The sequence below is a fragment of the Lepidochelys olivacea genome (assembly GCF_965140295.1).
Source record: "Lepidochelys olivacea isolate rLepOli2 genome assembly, chromosome: 11".
Classification (NCBI taxonomy): domain Eukaryota; kingdom Metazoa; phylum Chordata; order Testudines; family Cheloniidae; genus Lepidochelys; species Lepidochelys olivacea.
This window is the reverse complement of record NC_140421.1, coordinates 38,265,830-38,293,351: the sequence shown is the minus strand read 5'-3', so window position 1 is coordinate 38,293,351 and position 27,522 is coordinate 38,265,830. Positions and strand designations below refer to the sequence as shown.

General features: G+C 40.2%; 1 protein-coding gene across 2 annotated transcripts in view; it reads left to right on the top strand.

The window, feature by feature from the left end:
- The window catches only part of STK39 (serine/threonine kinase 39), a 197,660-nt gene that overhangs the window by 15,418 nt on the left and 154,720 nt on the right, over positions 1–27,522 (top strand). For both annotated transcript variants that reach the window (XM_084642577.1, XM_084642576.1), the window contains exon 2: positions 24,713–24,825. In XM_084642577.1, the coding sequence (XP_084498703.1) occupies positions 24,713–24,825 (113 nt within the window). The remainder of the gene's footprint in view (positions 1–24,712; positions 24,826–27,522) is intronic.

The window sequence follows — 27,522 nt, the reverse complement described above, 5'->3', positions numbered from 1 at the left end:
ATTATAATGTAATCCTAGAAACATGGGGCTGCAAGGGACCCAGAGAGGTCATCTAGTCCAGCATCCTTCACTGAGGCAGAACCAAGGATAGCTAACCTGTTGTTAAAAACCTCCAATGATAGGGATTCTCACAAACCTGGGTGACTGGGCAATAAAATGGCAGATGAAATTCAGTGTTGATAAATGCAAAGCAATGTACATTGGAAAACATAATCCCAACTGTAAGTAAGAGATAGATAATAAGACAGAAAATATCATATTGCCTCTATATAAATCCATGGTATACCCACATCTCGAATACTGCATGCAGATGTGGTTGCCCATCTCAAAAAAGATATATGGGAAAAGGGGTTCAGAAAAGGGTGACAAAAATGATTAGGGGTATGGAATGGCTGTCATATGAGGAGAGATTAATAAAACTGGGACTTTTCAGCTTGGAAAAGAGACGACTAATGGGGGAGATGATAGAGGTCTATAAAATTATGACTGATGTGAAGAAAGTAAATAAGGAAGTGTTGGTTACTCCTTCTCATAACACAAGAACTAGGGGTCACAAAATGAAATTAATAGTCAGCAGGTTAAAACAAACAAAAGGAAGTCCCCTCCCCCCCACACACACACACAATGCGTAGTCAACCTGTGGAACTCCTTGCCAGAGGATGTTGTGAAGGCCAAGGCTATAAGAGGGTTCAAAAAAGAACTAGATAGGTTCATCGATGAACCTATCATCCATGAAATTAGCCAGGATGGGCAGGGATGGTGTCCCTAATTTCTGTTTGCCAAAAGCTGGGAATGGGAAACCGGATGGATCACTTGATCATTACCTGTTCTGTTCATTCCCTCTGGGGCACCTGGCATTGGCTGCTGTCGGAAGACAGGTTACTGGGCTAGATGGATCTTTGGTCCGACCCAGTCTGGCCGTTCTTATGTTCTTATTCCACTTGGTAATCTCTTTCTTATAATTAGGAAGTTCTTCCTAATCTGCAGTAAGGGAGATTTATGTTAGGTACTACACCAATTACTATGTGTCCGACCTTCCTTCAGTGGACAAGGAAACAACTGATCTGTATCCTCTTTATAACAATCCTTAACAGATTTGAAGACTGTTATCAGGCCCCCCCTGAGTCCTCTTTTTCTCAAGACAACATGCCTGTTGTGTTTCTTTTTCTTTTTTTTTTTTTTTTTAAACCTTTCCTTGTAGAGCAGGTTTGTAAGACTTCTTTACCGTTTTTTCTTGTTGTTCTCCTCTGGACTCTGTCCAGTTTCTTCACATCTTTCTTCAAGAGGGGCGTCCAACACTAAACACACATTCCAGCTGAAGCCTCGTCAGTGCTTAGTAAAGTAAGACAATTACCTCTGCTCTAACCCCAGAACCTTTTCAGCTGTGTTACCACCTAGCCGGTTATTCCCCCATTTTGTAGCTGTTTGATTCCCCCCCCCCAAGGTAGAACCTGTGTTCCCTTTGTTTGTGTCATTTTGGTGATTTCAGACAACTTTTCTAACTTGTCAAGGGTGTTGTGAATTCTAATACTGATCTCCAAAACACATGTAACCCCACCCCGCTTGGTGTCCTCCACCAGATTTATAAACATTCTCCACTCCATTATCCAAGTCATTAATGAAAATACTAAATAGTACCAGACCAGAACTAAGCCCTCCTCCCACCAGATACACTTTTCAGTTTGACAGCAAACCATTGATAATTACTCTTTGTGTACAGTTTTTCAACCAGTTGTTCACCCATTGTATAATTTCATTCAAGGCCATGTTTCCCTGTTTTGCTTATGAGTATGTCTGGTGGGACTGCAGCAAAAGCATTTATAAAATGAAGAAGTATGTTTCTGGTGCTTCCCACCATCTGCTAGGCCTTCAAAGGAAGAAATTAGGTTGTAATCACTTACATTGAATTACAAAAAATAAAACTGTAGAGAAATAAAGTGAGCCGTCATATTGGCTGTAATGCAATGGCTCTGACTTGCATTGCATATGTGAGCGTAGTGAGAAGTCTTCCATGAAGGCACCTAAAAATAGTAAGAACTTTTTGTGTAGGATTTCATTTTCCTGTGAAATCTGACTGCATATTATGGAGCAGAAGTAGACAAAAACATGAATTTTGAGGCTCCTATCTCCTGGAAAATGGATGTGCATTGTGAGGGGGAGAAAAATGGACTACGAGATGCAATTAGCAAATAGACAAAACACAGTGAGGAATTAAGACTGAAATCTTCAAGTAGGTCTACCCTCCATTGTGAATTTTTCACACCTCCCATTAGGACGCTGGAAATGCATATAACTTCTGGAATGAATGGAGCTTTAGATTCGTTCCAGAGAGAGTCTGTATATCTTACATCTATTTCTTACTTAAAAAAGGTCCAGTGTGATCAAGTAGCAGCAAAACATCAACTCCTACAAGAAACACCAGTTTACTGCACGCTGATTGGAGCTACTGAAGCAACTTCTAATCAACTCAGTTACGTCAGTAGAACTTAATTAACGAAGTACACAGTATTCTGGCCAGTGCAAATGGATTTCTGTACCTGTAAGGAGCCCCACTGACTTAACTGGGCTCCACTAGGGGTGCAAGGGTCCAACCGGGTGGGTCTGATTGCCAGGTCACATTACCTATCCTATCAGCGCCTCACTTGACCCTTCATTGTCAAAAGGCATAGACTTTTTAACCCTTCCATCCTTTTAAATGCCTTTCTAAAAAGCCCATCATTCTAGCCTCTGTTTCTTGTCTGACTGCCCCTAATGGAAGGAAAAAATGGAGAGCCATTCTTCCCATGTACATCTGACTCATCTAGTAAGATGAGAAGTCCATTAATGGAACCTTTGCCAGACGCTGAGGAAACACTTGCAGAAGAAACGTGCCCTGAAGGTTATCCACGTAATCTGTTTTTATGATGTATATAAGTCTGCAGTTGATGAATTTACAAAAATGCATCATATGTTTTATCCCCTTATGAGGATGATTGCAGTACATGTACACATCATATAGGGACAACTAAGCAGGTTTGCTTATTTACTGTCCTGATGTAGGCTGCTTGTCATTGCAGGCAGGGAAGTGCGAATTAAATTTAGATTAAAAAAAAAAATTAAAGTAAAACTATACTGTTAAAACTGAATGCAGATCTCTTGCTTTTTCATCTTGGTATTTGCCCACTTGTCTAATTTTTTTTTTTTCAAGTGAAAGAGAGACTAATTTTATTAAATATGGGGTGGGATGCAGATATGCAGCATGTGATCTGATTGAAAGAGACAAGTGGAAATTGTCCTAACTGGCAATATGCCTTCACTCAGGTTTTCTAAAGAACAACTAAATTTAAAGCCTGTAGTTTATCTGAACAATTAAACCACAATAAATTTGGTTGCTAGAATCTTGAGAAAAGAACTATATCTTTTTTTCCCCCTTTCTATGAGGAAAGCGTCATTTATTGTCTTCATAATCAACTTGATATTACTGGGATAGAAGGGTAATGTGGGGCTGAATGAAGTCTTTTCAGCGCTTAGTCTTGTACCAGATTCAGTTTCATTCTTCTTTACATCTTTTTGTTCTATGCCATTCTTCACCACGTCTATCCAATGAGTTCAATCTTCCTCCAAGGTTTTTGAGACACTAATGAGCAAAAGGAATTTTGTTAAACTCAGGAGGTATTTATACTAATAAGGGATTGTCTACATGAGGAAACTGACCAGCAGAATTATAGCAATAGCAATAGATAGTTCTGCTGGCCAGCTTCCCCATGTATACCAGTCCTTAAAAGTGTTGTAAAATTTCTGAAGATGGTCTGTTAACACTTCCTTACAGTCACTAATCTTGGCCCAGACTCTTAAGACTGCAGAACAGGCTAGCATTCCTTTCTCTCTCCAGGGCACTGCTATATCCTCAGTGTGAATTGTTTGGTGTACTTAGAGTATGCTCTTCCCAAACTTCATGCACTACTTGACTGCCTGGTTTCAGAGTAACAGCCATGTTAGTCTGTATTTGCAAAAAGAAAAGGAGTACTTGTGGCACCTTAGAGACTAACCAATTTATTTGAGCATAAGCTTTCATGACCTACAGCTCACTTCATCGGTTAGAGTAAACATCCTACCACTATGGCTAGTTATGAAGGCAGGGGATGCCCCTACTGAGGTTCAGGGGTAGTGGTCTGGTGATAAGCCTAATGTCATTGCCCTGATGCACAGCACCTGGGGAAGGGAGAGTGTTGGGATTTCTACATTTTTCTACATATTCAGATTCTTATACATTTTCATTATGTTAAATGGTTAAGTTAATGGTGTAAAAGTTTAGTTAAATTTTTGTGATTTTGAGGCAAGCTCTAATTGGATGCAAACAAATTAAAAATGCACAAAAACTGCATTTTAACTTTAGTGAAAATACCTTTAAATGTGGTAGAAGCATAATTTTTAAATACAAAACTTGTTTAGATAATAGACTTTTTTTCTTAAAGTATTAACTGATTTAATAATCTGTAACTAGGGTTTCCAGGTGTCTGGTTTTCAACTGGAATGCCCAGTCGAAAAGGGACCCTGGTGGCTCCGCTCACACAGCAGACCAGGCTGCTAAAAGTCCAGTTAACTGCAGTGGGGCAGGCAGGCTCTGTATGGCTCCCGGGAAGCGGCCGGCATGTCTCTCTGGCTCCTAGGCAGGGGCAGCGCATGGAGCCCCTCTGGCTGCCCCTCCACCTGTAGACATTGCCCTGAGCACCAGTTCCACAGCTCCCATTGACAGGGAATTGCAGCCAATAGAAGCTGCAGGGGCGGCGCCTGTGGGTAGGAGCAGCGTGTGGAGTCCCCTGGCTGCCCCTGTGTCTTGGAGCCAGAGGAACATGCTGGCTGCTTCCTGGGAGCTGCCCAGTCTTCCTCTGTCCCCAGGAAATGCCAGGACTGCCACCTGGAGCCCATACCCCAACCCCCTGCACCTTCCCTGAGCCCCCTTCTACACTCTGAACTCCTCAGCCTCAGCCTGGAGCCCCTCCTACACTTCAAACCCCTCACCCCCTCCTGCACCCAAACCCCCTGCCCCTGCCCTTTGAAAATGAGCGAATAAGTGAGGGTGTGGGAGAGCCAGCGGTGGAGGGAGGGGGATGGAGTGGGCAGGGGAAGAGCTTGGGAAGGGGTGGGGCAAGGGTGTTCAGTTTTCTGCAATTAGAAAATTGGCAATCCTTCCTGTAACAAATTAATTTAGCTGATAGTTTCTAAAATATTGAACGATGTTGTGACTAGAAACAGTTTTTTATTCAGAGATTATAGGAGGAAAACAAACTTCTTCCTTTCTTTTTCAACTGTTGGTTCAAAGTTAGGAAACAAACCTGTCACTGAACTTTGTGAAAAAAGTGAAATGAAGAAAATATTCTCTCTGCATGAGTGGAAGAGGCAACTGTTGTAAAAGCTAGTTTTAGCATTTGAACAAACACTGGTTCCAGGTTCCTAGTCAGTGATTTTTCACCAGTTCAGTAGCTTGACTTTCTTTAAAAGACTCTGGCAACAAACATCTACTTAATGTTTTTTAATTTAATTGAAATGGTTAATAGAGTACAGTAAATTTAGTCCTCAACATATTTTGTCAACATTTACTTTTAAATACATTTGTTTTAAAAATAACCTTTTAAAAAAATAAAAATCTGATTTCAAAAAATTGATTTTTATTTAAAAAATCAGTTTTTATCCACTCTGGGATTAACGTAGTGGAATGTGTTTATCACAATCACTATTTGCTATTAGCAGAATGAAAGTGCAAAGAAACAATCGGGTGTGAGGAAGAGGGGTGTTCACTCTCCTTTACTTTAGAGAGAACTGTATATGTATTGTCTTTAAAGTCAGCAATAATAAAACTCTCCTTTATAGTTATCTGGTGCTTAAATACTAATTGGTACAGGATGCTGGCTTTGTGCATGGGTTTTTGCTGGAGGGGATGACAGACTAGTTATTTCAAACCCGAAGTTTACGACTACTTGAAAAGACCACTTCAAACTTGGTATGGTTGTGTCAGCTCTTCATTCCAAGGCACACATTCCTAATGATCTTTGTAAGAACAGAGATTTTTCCAGGCTCCTTGTCCAAAAGTTTTTGTTCCCCATACTGTCGGTTGCTACTTTCTACCATAGAGGAGGCTGCATTTTAGAGATGGTGAAATATGTAATTTCTAAAGTACTCTGGGAACTCTTGGGGTGAAAAGCATCATGTAAACATAAAATACAACCAAATCAACAATACCACCGCTGTTTGAAGTTATATAATAGGGGAGATGGATGGTTTATCTAAACTTCATATGGATGGCTGAAAAACAACCTTGGACATTTGGCTGAAGAATGAATATGCCTTACTTCTACTTCTGCCCTCTCCCCCCTTTAAAATATTGACTTAATCTCCCAAACTAATGATGTATTAAAAGAGCTCTAACTCTCTATTTCTTCCTGTAACCCTTTAACAAGAATATAATTTTAAACTAAGCAGACTCCTGAATTTGTGTTCTATAAAACAAGATAAATATGAAATGTTTAAAAGACAAGCAAAATTTCCAACACAGTGAGGGATAGAAAATGACGGAATGTGTGCAACTTACTCTTAGTAAAACACTGCATACAGTAAGCCAGTGTTCTATTGTTTTTTAATGTGGCTGGTACTTTGTGATCCCTAAAATGTTTACTTGTGCCTTGGAGATATCTTTACTGATAGAACTGGATGTATGTCAAAAGAAGCATTGTATGATGATACGTCCCCAATGATATTTCTTCCCCCTTCTCTCTTCTGTGCCACACCCCACTTCCCCTCAGGTAACCTTACAGTTATGCCTTTGCTCAATCCTGCCTCTCTGAGTAGCCACCTACTCTCCTAGTTCATACTTTGCTGATCTTTGTCTCTTGTCTGTTTCTTCTCATATCTCTCTCCCCAGTAAGGGCTGACCTTTCACTCACAGTCACCTATATTTGGAATGCTTGTCTTTTTCTTCTCATCCTCCTTCAAAAATGATTGTCACTTCTTTGAATCTTACTATTTCTATATCTCCTTTACCTTTTATGAATAATTCCCTTCTTACTGTGTTCTGTAATAAAGTATTGGGTGGATGCGCTATAAAATCAAATTGTGTTCTGTAACTGATGGCAGCATGATGGCAGATTGACTCATGGCACTTCAGTAGATTCTTATCTGGGGCACAAATTTTGATGTGTTGCACGTGAGACCATGATGCGTTACTCATCCTGAAGGTACAGCCACTTCAAGCAAATGTACTGATGTTGGTGTCAACACAATGGCTGGTTACATCATTGTAGTACCACTGCCCTTGCAGTGTTATGGTAGGTATAGAATGAGGTTCACATACAGTACTCTTCAACTTAAAAAAAAAAAAAATCCTTTAATACCGATCAATAAAACTCATTTTACCTAGGATAGGATTTATTGCAGAGTGAATAAGGGCTGTTTTGGGCAAAATTTGATGGCCAACTGGGTCAAGCAGGAATTCCTTTGTACTTTTTACTGCTCTGGGCCCCTTGTGCAGGAGAAGTAAGCTATTGAGAAAGAAGGCAAGGAGAGAGAAGAGCAATGTGTAGGAAGGCAGCATAACTGGGGGTGTTGCTTGAGATACTTAACAGTGCAAGCACAAAAATGAGAATAGTGAGTGATGGGGAGAGAACACTAAGGCTGGAGGATTAGAGGGGTAGCCAACTCTGTGGGGGGGGGGTGAAGGAGGCAAGATCTAAAGGCAAGGATGCCGTTTTCAATAGGAAAGAGCCAAGGTGGGGAGGAAAGCAGAGTGCTATGTGAAAGGCTAAATGGGTAGATGATAAGCATTTATTAACTTGTGTTACAGTGAACACTGACCTGAAAGTCGCAATATTACAACAAAAGGACTTCAAAAACAGACTCCAACGAGAGACTGCTGAATTAGAATTAATTTGCAAACTGGATACAATTTAACTTAGGCTTGAATAGAGACTGGGAGTGGATGGGTCACTACACAAAGTAAAACTATTTTCCCCACGTTTATTTCCCCCCCCCCCCAAACTGTTCCTTAGATGTTCTTGTCAACTGCTGGTAATGGCCCACCTTGATTATCACTACAAAAGGTTTTCTCCCCCCCGCCCCCCCGCTCTCCTGCTGGTATTAGCTCATCTTAAGTGATCACTCTCCTTACAGTGTGTATGAGAACACCCATTGTTTCATGTTCTCTGTGTATATAAATCTCCCCATTGTATTTTCCACTGAATGCATCCGATGAAGTGAGCTGTATCTCACGAAAGCTTATGCTCAAATAAATTTGTTAGTCTCTAAGGTGCCACAAGTACTCCTTTTTCTTTTTGCGAATACAGATTAACACGGCTGCTACTTTGCAACCAGTGATCACTCAGAGGTCCCAGTCAGGATCACAGGCCCAATGTGCTAGGCACTGTACAAAGGCTTAGCCAGTACTTGCCCAAAGAGCATATTACCCCCTTATTGGGTTGCCCCACAAGGGCAACAGTGATGGGAGCATGTAATTACATAGACTAGCTCCCTGCATAGTCAGCTAGTTTAATCATTAAATCTCTTAATTTTGAAGGTATCTGTCTTAGTGAAGTGATGGGAGAGTAAGCAAGGCTAAAGGAGAGCAAATGGTCAGAGGCAAAACATAGCTGCGTAAATCAGAAACGGAGAAGTGTTGGTAAAGTCATGTCAAATGAGTAGCAATTCGGTAAGAGTTGGACCAAAACTGGGGCTTGAATGAGTCTGTTGGTGAGCAGGGAGACTTAAAGTTGTCATCAGTCTCCCCTTTCCCTTGTGAGAAAGGTGAGGGACTTTGGGGGTGAATTGGCAGGAGCAGCCCGAGAACATCTTGTTGGCCCAGTTTGAAAAGATTTTCAGCAGGGTGAATAAAAATCAATGATTTAAAAAATAAAAAAATCCAATTTTTTTTCTTTAAATGGGATTGTTTTTGATTTCAGTCTGATTTTTTTGATAAAATGCTTTTTGAGGAGAAAAATCTATCTAAAGATGGTTTTAATTAAGATGCATTATAGCTCAAAGATATCTCATCATGGAATAGGGATTATTAATTCTATAGTATGAGACAATATATTCATGTCATGTTTAAGAAACATTTTGTAAATGAGTTCCAATAGTTCATGGATTAGGGACCCAATCTTATGGGGTTCTACAGGTTTCTGTACAGATTATTTAGGTTAATCTTTCTATCTACCCAATGGGACTCAGGGCTCAGTCTAGAAGAGACCATCAGAGATGCTTAGTTTTGCAGTTCTCAAACTGTGGATTTGTGTCTGTCACGGTTCCTCCCCCACTCTGAACTCTAGGGTACAGATGTGGGGACCTGCATGAAAAACCTCCTAAGCTTATCTTTACCAGCTTAGGTCAAAACTTCCCCAAGGTACAAAATATTACTCCCGTTATCCTTGGACTGGCCGCTACCACCACCAAACTGGTTACTGGGGAAGAGCTGTTTGGACGCGTCCTTCCCCCCAAAATACCTCCCAAAACCTTGCACCCCACTTCCTGGACAAGGTTTGGTAAAAAGCCTCACCAATTTGCTTAGGTGACTACAGACCCAGACCCTTGGATCTTAAGAACAATGAACAATCCTCCCAACACTTGCACCCCCCCTTTCCTGGGAAATGTTGGATAAAAAGCCTCACCAATTTGCATAGGTGACCACAGACCCAAACCCTTGGATCTGAGAACAATGAAAAAGCATTCAGTGTTTTACAAGAAGACTTTTAATAAAAAATAGAAGTAAATAGAAATAAAGAAATCCCCCCTGTAAAATCAGGATGGTAGATATCTTACAGGGTAATTAGATTCAAAAACATAGAGAACCCCTCTAGGCAAAACCTTAAGTTACAAAAAAGATACACAGACAGAAATAGTTATTCTATTCAGCACAATTCTTTTCTCAGCCATTTAAAGAAATCATAATCTAACACATACCTAGCTAGATTACTTACTAAAAGTTCTAAGACTCCATTCCTGTTCTGTCCCTGGCCAAGACGACTACAGACAGACTCAGACCCTTTGTTTCTCTCCCTCCTCCCAGCTTTTGAAAGTATCTTGTCTCCTCATTGGTCATTTTGGTCAGGTGCCAGCGAGGTTACCTTTAGCTTCTTAACCCTTTACAGGTGAGAGGAGCTTTCCCCTGGCCAGGAGGGATTTCAAAGGGGTTTACCCTTCCCTTTATATTTATGACAGTGTCTCTTGTTAACAGCAAAAATGTTTTAAAATAAATATATAGAGAGGTGAGAAATAACAGACCTCAACTCTGTTGTCCCTCTGCAAATTTGTGTACACAGAGTGAATCCCGTACCTTTCTCTAAAAGTGCAAAGTTTCCAAAAGTTCAATGACTAGAAGATTGCTGCGGGAGGAATAGGTCTGGTCAAGGAGAAGAAGTCTGGAGATAAATGTGAGAAGCAAGGGACATATGCTTGTTTTGTTAAAATATTATATGTTTGATGTTGAAGAAAAATATCCAGAATACTTAACGTTGTTGTTGTTTGTTTTAGTTAACTAAAACAATTTTAAATGTCTGCCTGGTGATGTTCTCCTCCTAATACAACATGGCAAGAAAATCCTGCAAATATTAATGACAGTTCACCTCCCAGTGATTTCATAAATATCTGCTTCAATTACCTTTTGGTAAATGAAATAACCAAACAATCATTCATTTTTCTGATTATAGTTGTAAAACTAATCTGAAAAGTTTTTTTTCAAAATAAATCACTGTCTAAAAATATATAGAGTGTACCTTCCAAAAATGAAACCTACATCTATTTCTGAGTTGTGAAGAATATGTATTAATGTTATAACAGCCAACAAGAATGGACTTTTATGTAGAAAACCATGATTAAATGGAGTGTTCCTGACTAGTGATTTTTAAATCATGATTTAAATTAATTTGATTTAAATCAAATCCACCCGGACTTCCAGCCTCCTTTCCAAAAGGCTGAACCCCCACCCTGCCAAAAAAAAAAAAAAAAAAAAAAAGGCTGGCCAATCAGAGCTGAGAGGTTTTTTTGTTTGTTTAAAAAGTCAGGCGGGACAGTGGCTGGGCAGGCTGTAGAAGTTGGCATCCAGATCAACAGACCTGCTCACTCACCTGCCCCAGAAGTGGCGCTGAGATTAGGAAGAATGTGAGGGAGAAAAGAAGACTGCTAGAGCCTCAACATGGAGCGAGAACAGGAGCCTGGGCAAAAGTAAAAAGTCTGAAGTCTGACTCAGAAAATGTTTGCAGCAGCAAAATACTGAAAAGTTTTGGGAGTATTTACACTTTGTCAGTGCAAGGTGAAAATGATAGGTAAGATGAAGAGACCTGCATTACAACTGGAACTACTGAGTCAGGAATGAGAGGCCAAGGTGAGGCCCATGTCAAAGCTGAGACACTGGGAGAGACCTAGGTTCAGGTGTCTGCAGGAACGGAGGGAGATAGATGTCATGGAAATTGGCAACTTCAGAGGGAAAAAGACAAAGGAAGGCCAATATACTGGGTTGTCGGGATTAGTTGTCAGTTTGCAGAGGAGAAGGCAGGCATTTGGGTTAGGAGATGTCAGCAGAGATGACAGAGGCAATTAATGATGTGGAAAAAAGTGACCATTTCCATGCAACAATATCTTTCCATCATAGATGGGATGCAGCTGATACTTTGGAATGCAAATTTGAGGTTGCGTTACTAGAAGAGGTAATGCAAGGAATCAGTCTGAGGCATTTTTAACTTCTGTTATTAGAAGATGTCTGTCCACCAAGACCAATGAGCTCTGGGCTAAAGAGTATTTTAACTTTCCATGTATGTAGGGCTGATGCAGTTATTATAAAGTCTCTATCCATCCCTTCCTAAGAATATTGCTGTTCAGTACAGCACTTTGAGATCATTGGAAAGTGTTAGTGCAAAGAATTGTCGTAGTAACATGGTTGAAACACCAGCCTCCAGCAAAAATCTCCTGCAGAAAACTGGAGGTGTTATGCTAACCTTCCCACCCCCAAATCAGCCCTCTAGTCTAGTCAGGCTGAAAACTACACATGTACTTACTAGATGCTGTTCTTGCAAAGTGGGCTGATGTGCTGAAAGAAGAGGAATCTTTCCATTAGTGAAAATCTCAACTTTAATTAAAACACTTCTAAACTGGACCGATGTTTCTCATCTCTATTGTGTGTGCATTTGAGGCAAATTAAAGTGTGTCCTTTTTATCTAGTGATTGACTAAATCATATTCACCAGCACAGTATTAAAGGCCAATGTGCGGTCAAGTCTGGTTCCCCTTACCCTGAAATAACTAGTTGTTAATGTGGTGGGGGATTGTTTTGCCAAACAGATGACTCATGCTGCAGTTTCAGTGGTTGTGATGTAAAAGTGAAATTTGTTTCAGGTTCTGATTAGCTGAATTGTCTCATAAAATATATCACACCAAGATGTATGCAAGTACAAGTAGTTACTGTAACAGTCCACAACTTCAGAGGAGCATGGATAAAGGACTGCTGATTGGTGTCTCTGTGGCTGCAATCTAATTGTGCTGGTAGCTGTTTACAACATTGCCTTAAGTTTCCAATAACCTTTGGAAAAAAATTGTTGTTAAAGGGTAGAGCAGAATCTCAACTACATGTTTTTGGCACAAAACCTTCCTGTTTGTTCCAATATGCATTTGGAAGGTCATGAACCTCCTCAACAGAAAGAAGCCTATAAAAAGGTAAGGTGAAGGGTTGGAACAGTGCTCGGAGCAGCCCAAAAGGCTCTGCAAGGAGAAGAGACAAAAGGCTGTTTCTCCTATTCAGTACAGAGTGAAGGGTCTCTCTTCAGACTCTCAGCCTCTGGGTAATGGAGGTATGTTACGGAGGCTGATGCAGACCCAGCTAGCGCCTCCCTTGGTTTCAATGCACCTCAGTGGAAATCCCAGAATGTTCACCTTCCTCAGCAGCTAAAGCTGGATTCTGAATAGCAGCAATGATATTCATCAGAATCTTGTTAATTTTATGCTATTTGGCAAAACTCTGAGTAGAGTGGTCTGTCTCCAACCTTGGGCACAGCAGCACAGCATTAGCTTACCTGAGTGTTCACATTTGGAAGGCTGTCTCTGCAGCCAAAACTTTTTGATTTCTACTCCCTCAGCTTTGCAGATGATTTCCTGTTCCCTTCTGTCGAATTAAGATCGCTCTTTAGCGGTCCTCTCTCTTGCTCTTCCCCTCCCCATCCAACACACTGGGTGTGAATATCATCTTGCAGTAGTATCCCTGACCCCGCCTTGGATTTCGGGCCTTTTTTGAGACCTACACCTGTGTGACACAACTTACAGAGCCCTTCCCTAGTCGGTGAATGATCATGAATGATTTTTTTTTTTTTAAATAGCATTTTCACCTTCAGTACACACACCATTTTGACATGCATCTTGCATGCATTTCTGATGCCTATCATGCACGTCGCTGGGGTGGTTTTGCTTTAATTGACAAGTAGAAATAGCAAACTCCCAAATATTCTGCATATTTATTTTGCTGCTGCAGACTTTTTCTCTTCTTTCTTACACAGCACTGTCATACCTTTTGAGACCTGACATTTGAAACTATCTGATGCATGTGTAAATGTTGCTATAAGTACAGAATGTTGGTCTTGTGGTGGTTGATCACCACGATGTAGGATTACTTCCTCTTAAGTCATATTGTTGGGAATAAACATCCCATTTTCAGTGTGTGTTTGCTTTTTACTAGGTGCCAGCAAAAGTTGAGACACAGGCTTGCATTCTTTTCCTGTCGGGGGTGTGGGGGTGGAGAGAAGGAAATGTATTGAAGATTGGTGTTGGCTTGTCTGCACTTGTCAGCGCTTACTGAAGATGCTACCTATGCTAATGAGGAAAGCTTATGGCGTAGGTATTAGCTATGATGATGGGAGAAGCCCTCTCATCCGTATAGTGCTGTCTACACCAGGAGTTAAGTTGGTATAAATGCATTGCTCATGGGTGTAGATTTTCCACCCCTGAGCAACGTAGTTATACTGACATAAGTTTTTAGTGCAGACCAGGGCTGAGGGACAGGCTGTCTTTAAGGAAGCAGAGACTTATTACATAATTCACTGAAAACCTACTTTTAATCACAAATACTGTCCAAAACAGTATTATACTGCCTGTTGATGGCTCCTTGTTTGACAGGCGCACTCAGGTTTTCACATATCTGTGTTTCACTTAAGAAAAATTCCAAAGATGTAGAAGAATTAGATTCAGAGGTGTGTGTGTGTGGGGGGGGGCTTGTATGAGTTGTTTGTTTTGCTAAGTGTAGGATTTAGATCAATGTATATCTGTGAGTAATTGATACTACTTTTAGATTCATGGATTTCCCTTGATTATCTTGATAAGGTTAGATTTTAAGCTTAGTTTTTGTTGACTGTGGTAAAAGCTATAGGGAATTTTAAATTGCTGAGATTTGGAATTATATTTGCTATAGAGTGCATTAATATATTGGACTGCAAATGTTCTTAAAAATTATTGTAATTGACCTTGGCTGTACAAAGATACCAAGCATCGAAGGTGGAAAAGTTTCTATTTTGCACTCTAAGATCCATACTTTCCAATACATGTGTATCATCTTTGAAAGAATTTCAGACATGGGAGCAATTTTCCTGGTATTTAATGCAAAAAAACTAAGTTAAGAGAACTCTTAAGATTACCCATTTAATTGCTCATAACCCAGAAAACAGTACAGCTGCAGTTGTATGTGTAACTTTAACATGTTCTTCAAGTTGATCCCATCCCAATGTAAATTATAGGAAACTCTGTTGAACTCAGTGGATTTAAACCAATATTAAATTGGTATAAGCAAAGTCAGTCAGGCCCAGAATCTTAAATTAAAAGATTGCACTAATTCTGAAATAATAAAATATTTATATCCTAAATCCTGTCCTCACTTGCTTTTAGAGAGAGAGAGAGAGAGCAAATACTGGGCCCATAGCCTGATGTCCTCTACAACTTCCTTGCCTACCATATCCAGATCATGTCCAACTCTGCCATTTCATCCTCCCCCAACTGGTAGATGGAACCATTTTCTTCGCAAACAGCTAAAACTTCCCAGTGCTCTCATCACTATGTATTTTGACTTCTGTAAGTTCCTGGTGTGGCTTCCCAAATGTCTGTTACCCTCTTTAAGTACATTGAAAACACAGCCAGTGTGCTGGTGGTCTATGATAAGTGGGGGGCGGGTAGGGATGGAAGGTGATCAGAATGAGTCTGTCAATATAGTTCTTTGCATTACGTCCGTGTTGCCAGAGATTGCCTGCTCTCTAATAGCTTCCAGTGTAGCTCTTAGGCCTACTAGCTTAAGATTCCTAATACTTTTTTTTTATAGCCGTTTCCATATTTATTCACTCCTATTAAAAAAAAATCCCACAGTGTCATCTTGTTGATGTTTTATATTAAATAGTCCATCATGAAAACCATAGGGTTTAAGGCCAGAGGGGACCATTAGGTCATTTAGTCTGACCTACTGTATATTGCAGGCCGTTACATTTCACCCAGTTACCCTGTATTGAACCTAATAACTTCCTTTTGGATAAGGCATATTTTTCCAGGATGGCCAGTCTTGATTTGAAGACCTGGAGAATCCACCACTTCCACTTCCACTTCTTGATAACACTGTGGGAAAATTTGTGCCTAATTTCTAATTTGAATTTGTCTGGCTTCAGCTTCCTGACACTGGTTCTTGTTAAGCCTTTCTCCCCCAGGTGAAAGAGCTCTTTAGAAACATAGCGTCTCTGACTCTTGTGACAGCTGTGACTAACAAATGTCTAATCTCCTCAGAAGCAAGGCAAGTAGTTTTTATGGTAGAGTAGTTGCATAGTATTGCAACATTCAGCGATGGAAGGAAAGAAGACTACTTTACCAGCTAGAGAATGGTCTGAGCTTCTGCATTCTCCTTTTGATTGTTTTTTTTGGACTACCCGAATAATTAGTTTTGTGATTGGCAGTTGTTTCATGTTGGATTAGGTGACTTCCTAGTCCCATGTGCTTTTGGGGGAACAGAATGTGTGCAGTTCTCTATCCTATTCTGCAGATTTTTCTAGGGGCTGGCTGCAGAGGAGTTGTGATGCAGTTGCAATGTTCTTTAACGAAAATGGTTCCTTAATGAAAGAGGAAAATATCTTAGTTCTGTAATTTCTTATCACTTAATAAATATCAGACATGGCTAATCTTTATAGTATTTCTCAACGATGGTGCCTGGAAATGATGGCTTTCTTCTGCAGCTGAGGGATAGAATCTTCCTCTTTTCTAATTTTGGTAAATGCAGGGTTTTTTATTGCTGATCCTTTTTTCTTTTCCTCCCCTCTAAGAATGGTGAATTTTTGTTTAATACCCACACTTCTCATCAGATTTTTCTGCCACTCTTCTGTCTTCTAGCATATGCTTGTTTAAAACATTAGAAACTCCTCTTGAAAGTTTTTTTTAATAGTATTTTAGCAATGGAGAGAGGGATGCATGTTCCTTATCTAGGACTGTAGTGGGATTAAGAAAATTATTCTAAGATGCTTTTCAAATTTGAACTCTTTAGGGTTCTTCTGAATTACATATATTGCAGATGTTTGTATCTACCATGTTCTTCACTGAGCAATGTAAAAGCAAAAATTAATCACCCAGGGATGTCACTTTTTTTCATGGCAATTGACATTTGGAAGTATTGCAGGTAGAAATAAGCTCCTCATATTGCTTCCATAAGGCCATTCTGAAGCTACTCTAATGCACTTGAAATGTTTGTGTTTTGATCTATTGTATGAATCTAGAAAAAGAAATCCAGAGTTTTCTGTCAAGATGCTTAAACTTTAAATAGGATTTTTAGAGATGGGGTATCTTTTTGGTCTACATTTAAAGTCAAGTTCTGGACTTTAAATGTAAATTATATCTATTGTAGAAGGAAATGGGTAACTAAAATTGAAAGCACTCATATGTATAAGACTGAACAAAGATTCTTTTACTACATTCAGCCTCTTATTTCTCTAAGCTGGAGTTACATACCAAATGGGTTCTTTGTGATGCTCAAAACACAATCATTAGCTGGATGTGTGACACAATAAGCTACTGAATAACTTAAAGTACTTTAACATTTCCATAGTTATTCCACAATCAGTTGCAGGACTAGACCGTTTCTAACAGTGATATGACCTTAGAACTTTATAGAGCATATACATTTTATGAACCTGATTTGGACTTGAGCTACCCTACATTTGCACAGGCACAGTCTCTGACCACAATCACTTGGGTTTGCTAATGATTTGCAAACAATCCTTTGGACACAGTGTATTCATATTGCACTTGCAAGTGGGGATATGTGGGTGTGAGGGGGAGAGAAAGAATAGTGTGCATGAATCAGCATTTTGAAAACAGAATCTGTAAACCAACTGACCTAAATATTTTTAGGTACCCTGTCTCAAAGTTCATCTCTGCAGATTTTGCTCTGCCTGTGAAAAACAGTAGTTCATCTGACTGTAATATAATCTGATATTGAAGGAAATTTTTCTCTATTCAGAGATACAGAATGTCACTGGTACGATCTGTGGCTGTATGTGAATTTTTTCATGATAACTGTAACCAATTAAAATCCAATGAGCAGATCAGTTCTCTCGTGCAGTGCTTTTCAGCCTTGTTTCATTTGTGGTCCCCTAAAAAAATTCAACTGGAGGTGTGTTTACAATTTGCCAGTTTTGCCAAAAATTATAGTACCTTCCTAGTGGCTAATAGGCATACACATATTATGAATGCATAACACATCGTTCCTCAGCAGACTTGCATATGCACTCCTTCCCCCCGTGCAGTCACTTCTCAGTTCTCACACACTGACCCACCACCCTGCCATTCATTTACTCCTCAGGAGTCCGGAATACACACAATACATACGCCCTTCATTTATCACACTGTCACTTCCTGTGATAAATGAAGGGCGAGGGGGGCGTAGCTCCCTTTTTATGACAAGTTTCAGAGTAACAGCCATGTTAGTCTGTATTCGCAAAAAGAAAAGGAGTACTTGTGGCACCTTAGACTAACCAATTTATTTGAGCATAAGCTTTCGTGAGCTTCAGCTCACTTCATCGGATGCATACAGTGGAAAATGCAGTGGGGAGATTTTATATACACAGAGAACATGAAACAATGGATGTTACCATACAGACTGTAACAAGAGTGATCAGGAAAGGTGAACTATTACCAGCAGGAGGGAGGGGGGGACAGTTAGCTATAAAGTCCCTCTTGGTGGCTGCTCTCTGCTTGCTTTACCTATAAAGGGTTAACAGTCCCCCAGGTAAAAGAAAGGGAGTGGGCTCCTAACCAAAAGAGCCAGTGGGAAAGCTAGAACTTCTTAAAAATGGGGGGTGGGGAGGGGAAGCTTTCCCTTTGTCTCTGGGTTGTTCTCTCTTGGCTGAAGAGACGGGCAGCAGGAATCCTGTGTAAAGTTTGAACCAGGTATGAAAAACTATCTTGCATACCTAGAAGGATTCATTGGGACAGGGATAGATGTGATCAAGTTTATTTCTTTAGTTTGGCTTTTGGATTTCTTCTATGCTAAGCTCAGGTATTTTTGTTTTTTCTTTTGTAATGTTAAGCTGGACCCCAGGAAGCCATTCCTGGTGTCTAATTCCTTTTCAGTTGTGCTATAACATCTAGCAATAGCCTGATTTTTTTTTCAATAGGTTTCCTTTTTTAAAAAAACCTGATTGGTTTTGTGTCTTAAAAGGTCTGTGCATATGTTTTTCACTTAGCTGGTGGCAACAGCTGGGTTTCCCTTTTGTTTTGTTTTCTTGGCTTCCCCGAGTGGGGGGGTGGAAAAGCCAGAGGGCCTCAGGGAAAACTTCCCAAGTGAGTTTTTCCAGGGTTTGCAAGAGGCAGTTTTTCACTTAGGTGGTGGCAGCGTTTACCAAGCCAAGGTCCAAGAAAAGCTGTAACCTTGGGAGTTTAATACAAGCCTTGAGTGGCAAGTATAAATTTTTTAGAATCTTTGCAAGCCCCCACCTCCTGCGCTCAAAGTGCCAGAGTGGGGAATCAGCCTTGACGCTTCCTCATTCATTCACCTAGGGTTTAATAATTCTTCCTGCCCTGACGAAATCATCAATTCTTTTTCCTCCCCTCTTTCCGTCCCCTCAAACTTTAAAGTGAATCCATCTCAGTCCACGTTAATGTACCCTCCATTCCCATTTGATAAATAAAACAGACCTTTAGAAAGAATGTTAAGCAGTTAATCCTGTCTTGTGCTGCCATCCATTACTGGGGTGTGGTATCTGAGCTTGTTACACAACTCATAAAAAGTTGAATTGAAACAAAATGACAGCCTATTCATCCCTTTAGCCAGGTGGTTCCTTTAGGGCTCCATACTGTGCATTCCACACTCCTCCAGGTTTCAGCATTTTTAAATGTTCTGCCTAGTAACTTCAAAAAGAAAAGGAGTACTTGTGGCACCTTGGAGACTAACCAATTTATTTGAGCATAAGCTTTCGTGAGCTACAGCTCGCTTCATCGGATGCATACTGTGGAAAATACAGATGTTTTTATACACACAAAATCATGGAAAAAATGGGTGTTTATCACTGCAAAAGGTTTTCTCTCCCCCCACCCCACTCCACTTTACATAAGCTATTACCAGCAGGAGAGTGGGGTGAGGGGAGAGAGAACCTTTTGCAGTGATAAACACCTGTTTTTTCCATGATTTTGTGTGTATAAAAACATCTGTATTTTCCACAGTATGCATCCGATGAAGCGAGCTGTAGCTCACGAAAGCTTATGCTCAAATAAATTGGTTAGTCTCTAAGGTGCCACAAGTACTCCTTTTCTTTTTCCGAATACAGATTAACACAGCTGTTACTCTGAAACCTAGTACCTTTCAGTTATTTAGTTTTGTGCAGTATAGAAAACTGAGTGGAAAAGCTGATTGTTGGCCACCATGCCACGTTTTATCTACCACAAAGTAACAATAGTCACCACCTTCCTGAAGAAGAGTATGTGTTAAGCTGGAATATTTGCATGGAGTTAGAATTGAAGATTCAGTGATTTCTTTGTAAGTGTCTTTATATGAAAGCCAGCTCTTGTAAAAACACTAATGTTTGTCAAGGATTTATTAAGCCTAACTTGGTAACTTCATTAAAGCTATTCTAAATCTGATGCAAACAGATCTAGCTTTTAAAACTCCTATTTGGGTTCTGTGTAAAATCAGCCTTACAAAGTCCTAACTTGCTGTTTGCAGGGAGTAGGGCACTCGATCAGCAAAGCCATCAACTTCTCCTGAATGTATGTTTTCGTTTAATTTTAGTCTTTGTTAGCAAAGAAGTCCTTGAAATGTAAACTGAGTGCAATCGATGCCTGTGTCAGGTGGATGACAGCAGCTGTTGCCATAATAGGGTCAGGCCTTGCTAAGCAAGCAGAGGAGCAGCTGCCGTGGCCCACACTGAATCCTTTGGGCTCGGAGGAGAAGTGACAATTAGCAAATCCTCCAGGCTCTCCCTCCACAGAGCCAGACCTGTTTCTAATCCTCCCTCATGGCAAGCAGATGCCAGGCCCAGAGCTCTGCTTTACTGAAATTCCCACATCAGCAGGCCATAGCCTCTTTCTAAGGAAGGGGAAGAGAAGATACCTGGTTCCTTACTCTACTGCACCTCCAGGGAGGGGCTAAGGATCCCAGTATAGCCCTCTTGTGGTGCTGGCATGTGCAAAGTGCACAAAGGTCATGCAAGGTCCCGAAAGAGAAATAAGCGTTTCATTAAAGATAACTCTGGAGTGATCCAGTAGCTCTACCAGCAGGTGTGGCAAGACTTTCAACATTGATCCTCCAGAGTCCCAGCAAAACACTTGAACACACAGACATCTTTGAACACCCAACTAGTACTGAACTCATGTAAAAGTAGCATGAATGCTCAAGTACCTACAAGGACAAGCAGATCCCTAGGCCTCCAAAGGATTAAGGACATGATTATGGCAAGTGGAGAACAGGTGCTGATCTGACCTCTGGAACTTGCAAAAGATGCTGCTGAAAGGCAATGGTTTGGTGGGATAGGGCAGAGAATGGTCTTGTTTCACTGTAAATTATGCAAGCGACCTTTGGCAATTTGAAAACTCTCCATTCTACGCCTACTAAAGCAGTCATGAGGGAACTTTCCCAACCGTTTCCACCCCCCCACCCCAACAATGGAAGACAATCGCTCAGGGCTTGTCTACATGGGGACATTCAGGAAAGTAAATTTAACTAAAAGGTATAATTGGGATTTAAAGTAGTCTAGTTAAACTGCATTAAACCCCTTTGTGGACACTCTTTCAGAATTAGGGCAGGTTTAAGCTTAAACTGCTGCATTGGAACAGCTGCGATGTAGCACTTAAGTGAAGACACTCCTATGCTGATGGGAGAGCTTCTCCCATTGGTCTAGTTAATGCACCTTCGCAAGATGGGAAAAACCCTCCTGCTGACCTAGCGCTGTCTACAGAGAGGGCTAGGTCAGTATAACTATGTTGCTCAGGGGTGTGAATTTTTCACACCCCAGAGTGATGTAGTTATACAGATGTAAGTGTGTAGTATAGACCTGGCCTTTTAGTGTCCAGATGGGGTTTAATGCAGTTTAACTAAACCACTTCAAATTACCGTCTTTTGGGGCTTGTCCACACAGTGCAGTGCGCTCTACAGAGGTGTGAATTGTAGTGCACTGTAACATGTTGCAATCTAAGTGCCCTGTGTAGATCCTGCTGACGTGATCTAAAAGGTACCCAGTGTTCATTGTTGTAGTCCCATATGAAATGGGACAGTGTAAGTTGCTAGGTGCTGAACTGTCTTGATGAGCTGGCCATATAGCATCAAAATACCGTGGGGTGCTGTGCCTCTCCCTCTAAGCATGAAAATGGAAAGGAAACTAAAAATAGGTAGCAGATTTGGTGGTGGATTTGTTCTATTCTAAACACCGAAGGCCACCTGAGCAGTTGTCACTATATATCATGGATGGCTTTTGTCTCTGGCATGCTGCTGAAGGAGACCACAAGTGGTCAGTGGCTAATAATTTTGGTTCATGCTGGAAACAGTAATATAAGAAGTTCTTAAACTGGACTTCGAAGGAAGTTCCTTAAGGAACTTGCATCAAATACTAGTTCAGTAGACACAGGGCAAGAGAAGTCCTTTTAATCATGCATAATCCAGAGGATTGGATTGGAGTTGTGTGGTGGGGGTGCCTCTAAGCAATAACTGTATACTTTTGGGATCCAATCCTGCAAAGATTTAAACGAAGCACATGCTTTATTCTCATGACTAGTTCAGGTGAAATCAATGATATAATTCCTATAGCAAAGCACGTGACCTGCATAAATCTTTACAGGATTAAGACTTGGGTCTGTAATTGGGAACCACAAACGTGGATATCATGCTCCCTAACTTTTTCTCAGCAAGTTTAAAGAGAAACTACTAAATCAAATTCAAGTTTAAATTAGAGTAAATGGTGGAGTCTCTGTAACTTGAGGTCTTCAGTAATTCAGCCAGAAGTTATGGGTCTATTTCTGGAATATGTGGGTGAGGTTTTGTGGCATGTGATGTGCAGGAGATCAGACTAGATGATCACTGTGGTCCCTTCTGGCCTTGAAGTCTCTGAGAAAAGGGAGGGGAGAGTGAGTAGCAACTAAAGAAAAAGGTCTAGTAGTAGAGGTGGAATGGGTAGATGTGCACTCTTGAGTTGTCAGCATCCAATAGAACCGGTCATATCCTGGTATCCGGTCATATCCCAGTGTAGTCAGTGGGAGTTGTGCTGCTGACTTTAGCGGGGCCAGGATTTTACCCTTGGACTCTTCACCCAGCTGGAAAGTGCAGATTTGGTCGAGTTTCCCTTACTACAAATTAACTAAACTCCTGGCATAGGAAAAGATACATAAAGGGCAAGCTTTTTCTTTAGTTCCTCTATCCTGGTTTAATTCTGCAGCAACTCTTCCAGTACGTAGCTGAAATATAATGACACACATTGTGTACTGATGTTCATTGAAAAAAATTAACAAAAACATTTCAGAAACTTGGCTTTTGTGGGGTTGGCCTTTTGTTTCCTGGATGCCATTGCAGGAACAGCTTAAAGACGTGGTTTTTTCCAAGTTGACGGAGCAGATTGAAACAATATTTGTCAAAGGCCACATCCTGCAAAAGCACTTCTGGCTTGTCCTATTGCAGTTGGTTTTTTTTGAGATCCGCTTTATTTTGTAACCAAGTAGATGTACTGAGCTAAAACCTTTTGTTTTGAAGCACAATGTGAACAAAATGTGTACCAATAAACAGTACATTTAAATAACTAAACAAACATCATAACATACACAGTAACTTCTAGTCATGTGGTATTGTCAGTTCTGTTTTCAGATAGGAGGAGGAAGTTCCCTATTGTTCTTAAGCCAGCTGGTAACTGACACCACATTTGTAGAACATAGTAACAAAAGGCTTTTGTTCAGAATTTGTATTCCTCTAGAACAAACCAATTTCAAAGCCTAAGTAGAACATAATGTATGAGCAGGCCAATTTGAATAGAACAAGCTGATGAGTTCAATGAGTTGGTACAAATCCATAATTTTAAATTAAAATAAATAGGACTACAGATAGTAATTAAAAGGATTACAGTTTGCTGCGTGAATGGACAAAATGCTCCTATCACATCTCTTTGCTCCACCTGTATAAGGGCTCACTCTGATCACAGTAGGATGCTGAAAAATGTGTAAGCATTTCACTGTCCTTCTCTCTGAATGGGAGTTGAAAGGAATACGTTAATTTAGAAACAACAGTACTGAGGTGTCCACTCGAGGGCAAACAAGCCCAGAGAGTTCTTGGTAAAGGAAGCTGTCAATCCTTCTGACAAAACAAAACACTTACTAAAAACAAAATAGTGTTACTCCATGCAAAATACCATTGGACAGTTCTAATACAGCATTGCTACGTCTGAGAAGTAGACATGGTATAGCCATGCTCAACACAGTTGAGACTTAAGTTCAGTTTTTCTGCAGCCTACATATGCCTAATTAGGATCCTCACAGGGAAGCAGTATTTTGTCCTTATATGCTGCTCCCCAAGGTCAGACCTCGCTATTGGGTGCTCATCCACCTCACTGTCAACAAGCAAGAACACAAAAACTGCAGAATTCTTGGCGCACACATCTTTACTGGAGCTTCCCTTAGTTCATTACATTGCATGGACAAAATCCTAAGAAGTTTGGACAGTCCTGAAACAATTGAGCGAAGTAATATTTTGTGTGTGTGAAGAAAAAAAAAATGCTGGTGTTCTTTGTAGTAATATGCTAACTTTGTGTGTAACGGAAAGTTTAAATTCCCATTGATTTGAAACTGATGTGTTCTGGGATGAGGCCCCCACCTTCTTAAATTTTATGTTACTTAGGTAACTCCATAGTTAGGTTGCAGTCATCCCATTTTATAAATGTGGAAGATGAGAACTGTTTCTAGAAATTAGAAATATGGGACAAACACCAAAATGAAAAGATTAAAAATATTGAGTCTTAAAACTTTTTCTTTCGGCAAGAGTGTGTATGTGTGTGTGTGTTTTCAGCCCTTTCTCACTGAGAGCCTGTTCGTTTTTTGGAATGTCCAAGTAGACGCACAAGTAGATGCCTAACTTTTGTTTCAAAAGTTAGGTATTTTCTTCAAACTTCCTAGCTACTGACTAGCACTTGATCGTTATGCATGACACTTCTTTAAAATCTGACTGAACTTTTACGTAAGCATGTACTTTATACGTAAGCATGTATTCCAATTCTGTTCTTTTTCAGGTAGTGGTGCTACAGCAGTAGTCCAGGCAGCGCTATGCAACCCCAGGCAAGAACGTGTAGCAATAAAGCGAATCAACTTAGAAAAATGCCAGACCAGTATGGATGAATTGCTTGTAAGTAAATTCCAAGAGAAAAATGTTGGTGGACAGCTCTTCTTTTGGCTGACCTGAGATTTTTATGCAGAAAACAGGTTAAAGAGGACCTGGGAGACATGTGCCATTGCATTAATAAGTGAACTGTATCCAGATCGTCCAGTAACCATATTACCACATAACATCTCAAATGTGCAAAAACAAGACTGCAGACGTTGAATATGTCAGGACTGTATGTGTTGAGGTCTTTGGAAGAGCTACTTTAAGCCTTAGCCATTTCTTACAAGTGACCTGTCTTCAGGAGTTTGAAATTTGACCATAAAAATGTTTGAACTTCATATGTTAAGACTACTTACAAAAAGAAAGTCATGTCTAAATCAAAACTTAACATACATAAAGGGAAAACTTTACATTTGGGGGGGAGGGAGGGGTGGACGTGCTATTTGGGTTAAAAATGTCAATGAAGAATGGCAGCATTTGACATGGTTTTTAAACAAACAAACAACCCGTTAAAGTTGCAAGATTTGGAAAAATAATGTCTATATTTGGTCTTAAAATGGATTACAGCACACTTAAGAACGTATCTTTTCACAGATCAGGATTTTCATATCACAGACCTAATATGGGTTTGTGACATTAGCTTTAATCCAATAGACCATACCAACCGCTTCAGAAATTCTTGTTTGGATCACTGATCAAAGGGATACAGACTTTTTTTTTTTTTTTAAAGTGGGTTTTTATACAATAGCCACTTTAGAATAGTAAGAGTTTATAAGGTCAGTACACCAGTGATGGCAGTCTATCAGATTAGTGAGTCACTAAGAACTCTTTTTAGCAGACTTTTTTTTTTTTTTTCATAACTCTTCTATTCAGGTGCTTATAAGACCAATCACCATGCTATCTAGGCAGCATGACAAGAATCCAAGGATGCAAAATGATTCCAAAAGGGGGAATGCTACTTTCTGCTTCTCAAGTTGCTCTTACCGGGAGGGTATGGATTTTTTTCTAATGAAGAAACTTGTAATACTACTTCAAATGCTGTTCCCTATATGCATTCCACTGTGAGGTATGCAGGTGCTCGGAGCCAAAGAATTTTGAAAGCATGGTTCATTGGCCCACATGTGCACCCCTGCTCATCCCACATCCCTGACCGACAAAATAAAGGGTGGTGCAGATCTACTGCCCCTTTACATAGGTGTGCGCAACACATTTTATTAGGGTGTGCACCCAGGGGAATTTTTTTTAAAGGCAAACATTTATTGAATACTCAATCACAAAGGACATTTTTATTCATCAAACAAACTAAAGAAACTAAAACTTAACTAAACTTAATGTTTTTTTTAAAATTAACAACTAAACTTTACTTAAAAAATACAAACTTAAAAAATGAGACACAAAATACCAAATTTTTGCTATAGTGATAACCAGGCATATACAAAGATACAGTCAATTTTCATGATCTTTATCTTTAACCAGATAATGAGCTAATCCAAATTGACCAAAATAGATTAAGGTTTCTTCATCTTCCTCTCCTAGAGAATGAGACGTCGCTCACCAGGTGTTCTGGACTTAAATTCCTCAATCACATCATTGTAATTAACTGACTAAGTCCATTCTTGTTCAATGTACAAAATCATGAGTGAGTCGAGGTGCTGTTGGGACATTGTACTTCTTAGTTTGTTTTTTACATGTGCTAGTTTCAAAAAGTTTCTTTCATGTGAACAGCTTGTAACAGGTAAGACTGCAAAGCATTGAATAGATTTGTAAAAGGCCTGGAACATGGAAGACTGATCGAATTCCTTTAGCCAATCAAGCCACTCTCTGGTGGTGGTCGTAGTGCTACCTTTAGGAACAGATCCGTCATAACTCCTGAAGCAATCTGACTTCAGCTTCCAACTCATCCAAGGACACTTTAAAATTGTTGGCAATGATTCTCATATCGTCCCTGCCAATGTCTAAGCTCAGCAGTTTTCCCATTGCAGTCACAATTTTACAAGTCTCCTGTTCAAATCACTGGTCAATGCTGGTAATCGTTGCGTCTACGAGTGGGTAAAATGAGGTTATTCTCTCCTGCTCCTCTTTTGTATCAAAGTGATGCTGGGACTCAAATGCATCATCAATACGAGTGGACTTTCTTTCCTCTTAACTGGGGGAATTGATATATATCATTCTCTACACACCTTTTCACACAGACATTGAAAATAGATTGAAAATATTCTGGGCCACTTCTCATCGCAGCCAAAGAGTTACGCAAGCTTTTCACCCTGGTCATTGCAGTAAGTAAGATGAGATCTGGAGCTTGAAGAGCCTTACTCACTTTTACCGCCATCTGGAGAATAGGGTGTATCATGTCAAGGGCAAAGATGAACTTGAATGAATTTAGTTCATGGATAACGCCCCTGGCTTTTATTTTAGCGTCAGCAAGGCGAGTTGTTTCGATAATCTCTTGTAAAGCTTGTAAAATGATGGAGTAGTTTTTGTTTTACAGCAGCCACTGCTTTTGCTTTGCATGCCCATTTTGTGTTTGATAGTGACTTCAAAGTCTTCAACTGGGATTCTACTTCTTGTGAAGTGCATTACTGCATGTCGCACAGGACTCCCCTCCAAGAAGGCATAAAGAGTCTGAATAACACCAAAAAAAATCAGACAGGTCTGTTTTTTGTTCACTTGAAGTGCATGCATCTACTAGGACGAGGTTCAAACAATGCGCATAGCAGT